This window comes from Bos mutus, chromosome 5, assembly GCF_027580195.1.
Source record: "Bos mutus isolate GX-2022 chromosome 5, NWIPB_WYAK_1.1, whole genome shotgun sequence".
Classification (NCBI taxonomy): Eukaryota; Metazoa; Chordata; class Mammalia; order Artiodactyla; family Bovidae; genus Bos; species Bos mutus.
The window spans coordinates 107,431,475-107,442,442 of record NC_091621.1 but is presented as its reverse complement, the minus strand read 5'-3'; the positions used below and the strand labels follow the sequence as shown (position 1 = coordinate 107,442,442).

General features: G+C 44.9%; 1 protein-coding gene across 1 annotated transcript; it reads right to left on the bottom strand.

Moving 5' to 3' along the window:
• Positions 1–358: 358 nt before the first annotated feature.
• On the bottom strand, positions 359–9,216 carry SNU13 (small nuclear ribonucleoprotein 13). Its single transcript, XM_005909441.3, has 3 exons — positions 9,082–9,216; positions 2,484–2,604; positions 359–1,580 (listed from the first exon to the last, which is right to left on the bottom strand). Exons 1-3 carry the CDS (start codon positions 9,082–9,084, stop codon positions 1,318–1,320), a joined length of 387 nt encoding a protein of 128 aa, XP_005909503.1. The 5' UTR covers positions 9,085–9,216; the 3' UTR covers positions 359–1,317.
• Between the last annotated feature and the right edge of the window lie 1,752 nt (positions 9,217–10,968).

The window sequence follows — 10,968 nt, the reverse complement described above, 5'->3', positions numbered from 1 at the left end:
ACAGGGTAGCTTTAGCCTCCCTAGGAACCCACTGCTGGAGTGGTTACATTCTAGTGGGTAAAGGCCAGGTTTGCTGCTAAACTTTCTACAGCATACAGGGCAGGCTCCTATAGGAAAAGATTATCCAAGCAAAGATATCAACAGTGCTGAAGTTGAGAAATCCTCTTCCAGAGTGGCAGCAACACCTCAATGATTAAGTCTGAATATTCTGAACCACCAGAAATCATTTGGAAGTGACGGCTTTTGCACAGCTTCCTGGTGAAAACGGAGAAACTACAAGAAACTATTAACCACTCTAATGCTTCAATCAAGTATCAGCTGGACACCTACCAAGAATCACACTTTCTTTAAACTGGGATATGAATGTATGTATGCTTTATTAGGATGCTCACAAGAATGACACATTAGCACTGTCCTTCTGGTGGGACAGAGAATACACATCTGACCCACATCATAGAAGGAGACAGGCCCGGGTAACGGCTCTCAGAGCTGGTACAAGGGTCCACTGAAGAAATTGCCATTCAGCAAAGCAAGGATGCTTCCTTGGATTCCATCATCTCTGCTGCAGCTTCCAGTCAGTCCTCCATGATGGCCCCAGAATCCTCCATTCCAGAACCTCCTACCATGCCTTCAAGACCTAGGTCAACTGGCCCATGTCTCATTCACCCAGGCGCCTCTGGAATTTGGCAGCACGTCTCTTTGGTATGCTGCTGCCCCGCCACCCTGAGGGGGCAAAGGTGGGAGTTGGGGGGGAATACAACATTACCAAAAGCAAATAGCAGGGGTACATCAGCAACCGACACTTCGGGCATACACCCAACAACCTCACAGAACACATGCTTCCTCCCCAAATGATACATTATGCCCTGCAGAGCAAAGGAAACCCCTCGATGATTCAGACACACGTGCAACGATCCTGTACATGGGAACGAGGGGTACAAGCAGACAGTTATGCCATCATGCCCTGCACAGTAGGAAGCAGGCCCCTGAAAGCTGGAACCAATTCTCTACTCTCTCGGCTCTTCCCTGCCTTTAAGTGGTGTCATCCAGCCTGTTCCACCTGTTCTTGGCGTTAGTTCATTTTTCTAAAAGGGAGGATAAGATGGCAGAGAGGAAGGGGAGATTAGGGGAGGGGCTGACAACCTATAAAACAAGACAACAGTACAAAAATGCAAAAATCAGATTGAGCATTAAAATATTTTATAACAATAGAAGGTAGCTGGAAACACTACATGCTAACAGACAATATGATACATAACTCTGCGGGGGCGGGGGGGTGGAGAGGAGTCAGCTGGGAGTGTGGCTGAGGCCACCAGTTTAGACTAAGAGCCTTTCAATGGACTGCTGGATGGACTGGATCTGCTGCTTCAGTTGTGAGCCCTCTTTGATGGTGACGGAGCAGGCGATGACAGGCCTGGAGACCCCGCAGGCTCGCCCCAGAGCCTGCTTGGAGCGCACGAACACATAGGGCACGTTCTTGTCCTCACACAGCAGCGGGAGGTGCAGGATGATCTCCAAGGGCTCCGCATCTGCGGCCATCACAATGAACTCAGAGATGCCTCTGTTGAGGGTTTTGGTGGCTGTAGAGAGAAGGACATGAAGTCAACAGGTGATGGGGGCTGGGGCAGGGAAGCCACAACAAAGCAATTTCCAAGGAAAAGAAACAGGTGCAAGAAAAATGGGCAAAAATGTCCAGGACTAGGCAATTCCTGGAAGAGACAGGGAGCCAAGCATCAAATCCCCAATGCCTTCCTCCAACTCTACATCAAACCCATCAGTTCTGTCAAAACGCACTCTAAATCCTAAAAAGAGCCCTTCTTTTCCTGTCCTCTGCTACCACACTCCCCAAGCTTCACCAGCAGGAAGCAGTGCAATGTAGCACTTCTCCAGCCCTGTGACCAAGGATCAGGAGTTTCCATCCCAATCTGCCATCATCAATACTTTGGAAAGTTCACACTACACGTTAACTCACCAAGCAAGTTCAACATCCCACAGCATTGTTCAAATCTTATCATTTTGTTTAGTTTATATTTTTGTTTCTGGCTGTTCCGGGTCTTCCCTGCTGCTTGGGCTTTTCTCTAGGTGTTGTGAGCAGGGCTACTCTCTCAGTGGCGGCGTGCGGGCTTCTCACTGCAGTGCCTTCTCTTGTGCAGCACAGCCTCAGTAGTCGTGGCACACAGGCTTAGATGCTCAGCTGCGTGTGGGATCTTCCCAGATCTGGGTTCTAATTGTATCTCCTGCATTGGTGAGTGGATTCTTTACCACTGAGCTACCAGTGAAACCCCCTCAAATGCTTATTCCTGACTGCTTATCTCTGTGACCCAGTGCTAGCCCATAGGCCACACACGCTGCTGCTCTGAAGTCTCCATGGTGGGCCTAGTCAAAAGCATCCAGCCCTCTTTCCACCTTGGAAATCTAGTCCAGACCCCAGACGGGGACCGTGCTGGTAACACTCTTCTTGGACCATCCTCTGGTTGCCTTACCCTCATTGGCTCCTTTTCGAAGCTGCTTGTAGTTACATGACTGCTGAACGAGATCCAATAGTTTCTTGGTGAGGTGAGCATCTGCAAGAGGGTAGGCCTTCGGATTGACGTCAGCCTCAGTCTGTTGGGGGTAAATCAAAGCATGAGTCAAACTGAACCGGAAGTTGTTCCAGACGAGTCACAAAGTACTCCAACCAAAAACTGAGAGGGACAATAGGGAGCTTCCCTACTTCCCTCCCCCAAACATACACATTTAATTTACTAAATCTAAACAAGTATAATTTATAGAAACCCAGCACAAAGTTCTATTTCCTTTATATTTTAATCTTCAGTTTTCAGTAAGAATCCTGGTTTCCAAAACATCCAAGTATTTTCTCATTTATTCTACCCTGCAATTCACATAAAATGGTTTCAGAGTTGCTATACCAATACTACCTCCATCAACTATAAACCCACCAAGGTCAAAATTTCCTTTTAATCTTACAATACATCCAACTAAAACCATCCAGTCAGAGTACTATATTCAAAAGTTATTCAAACTATATGTTACCTTGTGGCTATCAATCTGATATACAATTAAGGTTCCTTTGTATTTAGTTTGCTTAAAAATTCTTAAAAATATATAAAACATTTATGTGGTTCCAAAGTCATTGTTTTGAAAACTAGTAAACTGTAGAGCCTTTCCTATGTAGACTGATAGGTAAGCAAGCAGCAGGTAAACATCTTCTGTATTCCACCTAAAGAATGATACAATTAAACAGCACCATCCTGCAAGCCATACTAATTAGTTAATTAATCCAAACAAATTAATGGATCCAGGTATTGATTTTAATAGCTACCAACATCACACAAAAAAAATACCATGTGACCATTGCCTCTCTGGGCTTCCCTGGTGGCTCAAAGGTAAAGAATCCACCTGCAATGCTGGAGACCTGGGTTCGATCCCTGGGCTGGGAAGATCCCCTCAAGGAGGGCATGGCAACCCACTCCAGTATTCTTGCCTGGAGAATCCCTAGACTAGGGAGCCTGGCGGGCTACAGTTCATCGGGTCGCAAAGAGTCGGACACGACTGAACGACTAGGCACACTGCCTCTCTTAAAGAACAAACCATCAATGATCAAGCAGTCTTGGGGGGAAAAGAGGAAAGCTAGGAGAAAAGCTGATCAAGCCTTCCATCCCACTTTTTTTGCCCACAGTGCTTGCGGAGATCCTAGTTTCCCGACCAGGGACGGAACCTGCGCCCCCTGCAGTAGAAGCGCAGAGTCTTAGCCCGGACCACTGGGGAAGTCCCAGCCTTTGATTCTAATACTGCTACCAAATCCAGGTCCGGAACCCAGGTCTGGCTGCTCGAAAGCCAATTCTCCAGAGACAAGTGCTGGGAGGAAAGGAAAGGTTGCTTTATTTTGGAGGCCTGCGGCAACTAGGCAGAAAAGGCAATGGCAACCCACTCCAGTACTCTTGCCTGGAAAATCCCATGGACCGAGGAGCCTTGTAGGCTGCAGTCCATGGGGTCGCTCAGAGTCGGACATGACTGAAGCGACTTAGCAGCAGCGGCAACCAGGGGAGAACAATACTATATATTTGATATTAACGAATTATTAAATTTGGGGGTATTGTAGTGGCATTGAAGTTGTTGAAATTTCTCATTTTACAGATGCATGCTGTAATACCTATAGATAAAATGCAACCCCATTGGATCCATTGCAAAACAACACACAGAAAACAAATTCGGTGGTGCCTCGCCTATTCCATTTCTCCTACCCTATTTTCACCTCTTGACTTTAACTTTTTTTATAAATTTCTCACTTGCTTTCCCTGTGATTCTTTTTACAAATATGTATTTTATTATATACATAACCTGGGTGCAGCCCACATTACCATTCCTGAGCACCAAGCAGTTTGCCCGCAGTGATGTGGTCTAACCCTGGGTTTGGAAGCTGGACCGTGGCACGCAGCTTGCGGCAGGTGGCACCGCGGTTCCAGGTGGTGACCCATGGGCAATGGCCCAGTGGATATACTCACCATATTGAGTCCACCTTGATCGTCTCCTGCCTGATCCCCCAAGAGCTTAGAAGCACCGCCCCCACTCCTGCCCCCACTGCAGAGGAACTGGAAGTGACTTCGAGAACCAGCTCGTACCCGGAAGCCTGGTCCCACACACCAACACAACGCACTGGGTCAGTCTGTCATGGTCCCAGGGTGATGAGAAATTAGGGGAAGTTCAAGATGTTTCACGAAGTGGGAAAGATCTCTAATTATTTGCTCTTCTTCATACAGCCAGGTGGCTCAGTGGTGAAGAGTCTGCCTGCAATGCAGGAGACTCAAGAGATGCGGGTTCAATCCCTGGGTCAGGAAGATCCCCTGGAGGAGGAAATGGCAAGCCACTCTAGTATTCTTGCCAGGAAAATCCCATGGACAGAGGAGCCTGGTGGGCTATATACTTCATGGGGTAACAAAGAGTCCGACATGGCCAAGCAACTAACAGCGACTGAGCAAGCACATATATTCTAGAATCAGCTTTTTCAAATTCTACCAAGAAAAATAGAAAAGAAAAAGAAAAAGCCTGCTGGGACAGCATTGATTTGTAGATTTAAAGTAATCCCAATTAGGATAAAACACCTTTAAGATACAGAATCTGTCAAATCAGTTAAGCATACATATTTACTTAACTTTTTAGTGCTTTTAAATAAAGCTTTATAATTTCTCCAAAAGCCTTAGTATCTTTTAGATTTACTCAGATATTTCAGCTTAAGAAAATTCACACTATTCCTTAATATTTTAAGAACTTCTTTTATAAATGAATTGGCATTGAATTCCATCATATTTTTTGTACGAGATGGATGAGTCAAGACTTTTCTCCTTTATAAGTTTTTCTAGTGTTGGTTGCACAAGGTTGTAAATAGAACACCCACTGAATTATACACTTCTTTTTTTTCTACTACACACTTGTTTTTAAAATTGATGCATAACTGACCTATGATATTATGTTAGTTCCAGGTGCACAACACCATTATTTGATATTTCTATACAAAATGATCACCACTGACTTACACACTTTAAAGATAAGAACTTTATGGTATGAAATTATCTCAATAAAGCTATTGTTTAAAGTAGGTGTAGTGGCTCAGATGCCACAATGCAGGAGGCCAGGGTTCAATCCCTGGGTCAGCAAGATTGCGTGGAGAATGGGATGGTTTTCTAGTTTTCTTGCCTGGAGAATTCCATGGACAGAGGAGGCTGGTGGACCACAGTCCATGGAGTTGCAAAGAGTCAGACAGGACTCAGCAACTAACACTTAAAGTTCTTCCATGTTAAAAAACTTTAGTTAAAAAAAGAAAAACAAAACTTTAGTTTTTCTTACTGAATTATAATTAACATACAATATTAACTTTGTTTCTTTACTATTATTCAGCCCTCCTACTTCTACTTTAATTCATTTTGATTCTATTGTTTTCAGGTATTTGTTCCTCTAAGTTCCTATATTTATAAATATCACATTGCTCATATTTTCTAGATTAATCTCATCAGAGGGGACTTTTCAAATATTCTTCTGATTCTGTCCACCTTACAACAAGATATATTTTCTATTTCAGTAATTTCTGCTTTTCTTTCACATTATTTTGTCCTTTTGATCTTTTCCTAGCTTTTTAGTGCCCCCCCATCTTAGGTTCCAATACTTTAGTTGTACCCTACATATTCTGATATTTGGTATTTCCATTATTGTTCAGTTCTGTTTTCAAATTTCCCTTGTTATTTTCAATTTGACCCATGAGTTCTTTATATTTTCTTTACACTTTGTTTCTAAGTCATTTGCATTTTAGTTGAGAGAATATGGTCTGTATTATTATCAATCTTTATCTTCTATAATTGATGGGTGCAGTATTCACTGGTTTCACTACCACCACTAGATCAAGTTTATTCATAGTGTTATTCACACTGATGTTTTGGCTTCACAATCAATTAAACGCTACATAACTGCACATCTATTTCTTCTTGTAATTATGTCATCCTCATTTGACTTGTACTTTCTTTCCTTCAAGTGTCTCCCGCCCCCACCCGCCACCATTTTCTACTCTAGTGGTTTGGAGTTATTTTTATTTTTTTGATGGCTACTAAGAAATCACAACTTATGTTTTTAACTCATCAAAATCTAATGCTCACCAATAATGTCACAATTAAGAACCTCCTCTTAAACAGTTAAGTTCCCAGGAACACTTTAATTCCTATCACTCCTCATAAATATACTTTTTAAAATGCCAGATATTTTTACTGTAGCTTCCAATCACCCATCTCTGGGAACTAGGATTCTCATCTCTTAATAAACATCAAAGGCATAAAAGGGGGAGACTTCAGGAGATCCACTATGATCATCCAGTCCCAACACTTCATGGCAAACAAATGGGGAAACAATGGAAACAGTGACAGAATTTATTTTCTTATGCTCCAAAATCACTGCAGATGGTGACTGCAGCCATCAAATTAAAAGACGCTTGCTCCTTGGAAGAAAGTGAAGTGCAAGTCACTCAGTTGTGTTCAACTCTATGTGATCCCGTACAGTCCATGGAATTCTCTAGGCCAGAATACTTGAGTGGGTAGTCTTTTCCCTCTCCAGGGAATCTTCCCAACCCAGATCTCCTGCATTGCAGGCAGATTCTGAAAAGCTATGACCAACCTAGACAGCATATTAAAAAGCAGAGACATTACTTTGCCAACAAAGGTCTGTCTAGTCAAAGCTATGGTTTCTCCAGTAGTCATGTGTGAGAGTTGGACCATAAAGAAAGCTGAGCCCCAAGGAATCAATGCTTTTGAACTGTGGTGTTGGAGAAGGCTCTTGAGAGTCCCTTGGACTGCAAGGAGATCCAACCAGTCAATCCTAAAGGAAATCAGTCCTGAATATTCATTGGAAGGACCGATGCTGAAGCTCCAACACCTTGGCCACCTGATGAGAAGAACTGACTCATTGGAAAAGACTCTGTGCTGGGAAAGATTGAAGGCAGGAGGAGAAGGGGATGACAGAGGATGAGATGGTTGGATGGCATCACCAACTGGATGGATAAGAGTTTGAGCAAGCTCTGGAAGTTGGTGATGGACAGGAAAGCCTGGCCTGTTGCAAGTCCATGGGGTAGCAAAGAGCTGGATACGACTAAGCGACTGAACTGAACTGAAAGAGGAGTCACTTTAGTGGTTTAATAAAAGTCAAAACGACAACAAAAGTTCCACTCAATTTTAAAGCCAAACCACCGACCTTATAAGTAGCAACTGAAAGTTGCTTAGGGTGTATTTATCCACCTTTTAATTTTTCCAAGGGTTAATTAAATGAGTGAATGAATGAAATCTTACTGCTAGACAACTTTAACCCGTAGCTTGATGTCTTTGTTCTCCTCATACACCAGACAGCAAAAACCTGCAAGTTTTGATTTGACAACAAATAGTGCATGCTCACTCTCTCCATACCAGGCGCAAAGGCAATTAAATGCATTATTAAACTGAGACCACCTGATTCCAAAACTTCTCAAGGAACTCCGAAAAATGAACACCAGTTTAGAAGGTTCAAGTTCTAGACTCAGCAACATACCAACCTCAAAATGGGGGTGGGGCAGCAGGGAAGATATGCTTTGGGATCCAAGAACCGTTAAAAGGATTAAACCTCATTATGAAAGTCGAAATGTTTTTGCAAACTCTTCCCTCCTCACTAAGTGCCGACCAAAACTAGGTACCAAGGCACACGATCTGATTAAAAAGTTAGAGACCATCAAGAGTTTTAGATGAGCCCCGCACGTGGTGCTACCAGGACTTTTGATTTCCGAGGTTACCGCCTCGCAGGAGGAATCTTTCCTGCATTCCAGGCTGGGGTTCCTTCCAAACGCAGGCTCCAAACGCCAAGTGAAAGTGAAGTAGCTCAGTCGTGTCCGACTCTTTGCAACCCCGTGGACTGTAGCCTACCAGGCTCCTTCCTCCATGGGATTCTCCAGGCAAGAATACTGGAGTGGGTTGCCATTTCCTTCTCCAGGGGATCTTCCCGACCCAGGGATCGAACCGGGGTCTCCCGCATTGCAGGCAGACGCTTTAACCTCTGAGCCACCAGGGAAACCCCCAAACGCGAAAGGCCCCTTTAATCCCTGGCACACGTAACTTGCGACAGGCACTAGGCGTAGACCCATGGAGATATCCTTCTCCTGAACCTCAGCAATGGGAAAGTGGAGCTGGGGAGGATGATCCAAACCCAGGGTTCCACATCATTCTCTAGCGACCCCTCCAAAAGAAATATAAAACCAATAAAATCAAATTTTCTCATCCGACTTTCTACTCTGTCCCACGTGGGTCGGTCCCTTTCTCTCAGGCCCTCTCCGCTCACCGGAGGCTTTCGGCCAGGAGCACTAACTGCTGACAGACGCTCCATCACAGAATCCGGGACCCATCTCTAGCGTTCTAACCTCGGACCGGGAGAAAAGACAGTGCTTGGGGCTACTCGGCCGTCCGAGCTCGAACCCCTCGCCGAGACGGCGACACCGCGCATGTTCTAAGCCGACAAGCTAGTGAGAGAACAGAACCCCGAGTCTCCCACTTCCTGGCTCTTCAACCAGGCGCACGCACTCACCATAGCTGCGGTTCAGTGATACCGTCCCTCCTCAAGAAGCACAGGCGACGTTAGAAAAGAACTTTCCGCCGAAAAAAGTCGCAGGGAAGAAGTAGAAATGGCCGCTCGCGGCCGGAAGCGGAAATGACGTTAAAGAGGGCGGCTCTCGCCTTAAAGGGCAACAGCGCGGAACGACTTCAGTTCTGGGGGGAGGGACCGCCTTTGCCGTAGTTTTAGTGTTGTTTTATTACCAGTTATTGGCAGGAACAGTGAGTTCGATACCCAAAATATAATGCACCAAAACAAAGAATTTTAGTGGTGTCATTCCATTGCTAGTTTATTTTGTAGCACATTTAAATTTAAACATTACTTTGCCAACAAAGGTCTGTCTAGTCAAAGCTATGGTTTCTCCAGTAGTCATGTATGGATGTGAGAGTTGGACCATAAAGAAAGCTGAGCCCCGAGGAATCAGTGCTTTTGAACTGTGGTGTTGGAGAAGGCTCTTGAGAGTCCTTTGGACAGCAAGGTGATCAAACCAGTCCATCCTAAAGGAGACCAGTCCTGGGTGTTCATTGGAAGGACTGATGCTGAGGCTGAAACTCCAATACTTTGGCCACCTCATGCGAAGAGTTGACTCATTGGAAAAGACCCTGATGCTGGGAGGGACTGGGGACAGGAGGAGAAGGAGACGACAGAGGATGAGATGGCTGATCACATCACCGACTCGATGCACATGAGTTTGAGTGAACTCTGGGAGTTGGTGATGGACAGGGAAGCCTGGCATGCTGCGATACATGGGTCGCAGAGTCGGACACGACTGAGCGACTGAACTGAGCATTTAGCCAAGATGCATTGTGTGGTATATTGGGGTTTTCTTGTGTGTTTTTTAACTTCATTTGTTTATTTATGGCTGTGCCGGGTCTTCATTACTGCACTTGGGCTTTCTCTAGTTGTGGCGAGCGGAAAGCTACTCTCTAGTTGCAGTGTGCAGGCTTCTCATTGCAGTGACTTCTCTTGTTGCAGAACATGTCCTCTGGGGCATGTGGGCTTCAGTAGTTGCAGTGCAAGAGCTTAGTTGCCCCATGACGTGTGAAATCTTCCCAGACCATGGATTGTGGAATCAGTGTCGCTTGCCTTGGCAGGCAGATTCCTAACCACTGGACTACGAGGGAAGTCCTGGGCTCTTAGAATAGAGAGATACTTTCCAAATGGTTGGTAAATAGGTGACACCCTTCTACTGTAACCCCAGGGACCACTTTTGTGTGTACATGCTCAGTTATGTCTGATTCTTTGTGACTCCTTGGACTGTAGTCCATCAGGTTCCTCTGTCCATGTGATTTTCCAGGCAAGGATTCTGGAGTGGGTTGCCATTTCCTCCTCCAGGGGATCTTCCCGACTCAGGGATCAAACCCTCATCTCCTGGGTCTCTTGCATTGATAGGCAGATTCTTTACCACTGCACCATCTGGGAAGCCCCAGGGACCACTTACAACCCAGAAATGAAGGAGTTAAGGCCTGGCCCATTCTGATTGGCTGAAGACCCTGCCTGCTCAGTTATTCAGTATTTTGTTCATAACCTTGGGGTGAAAGTCTTCAGGATAGCATTTATATTCCTATCAACACTGATCCTGAGTTGGGAAAGTAATCCCCCAACAAAAAATCAGGATATGCTGGGTGGTTAAACAAGAACACACATGTTCAATAGGGTGTTCATTAAGTGTTTGATATTGGATACCTGAAGGACAAATGGATGAAAGTATCCCATAGGAAGAAAGAAATCCAACAGACTTCAGTTCATCCCTCCATCAACATGGGGGGAACATAGTCTCTTCACTCCAGAGGGCAAGGTGTTTAAGTTCTTCTTCCTCTTAATTCCTTTTGGGCCGTTCCCCAGTGTTGTCCTCATCTA

Excerpts from the sequence above, each read along its gene's own strand:
- SNU13 (XM_005909441.3), bottom strand. Across the intron at positions 1,581-2,483 it reads TCGAAAAGGAGCCAATGAGG|CCACCAAAACCCTCAACAGA; the intron begins GTAAGGCAACCA and ends TTCTCTCTACAG.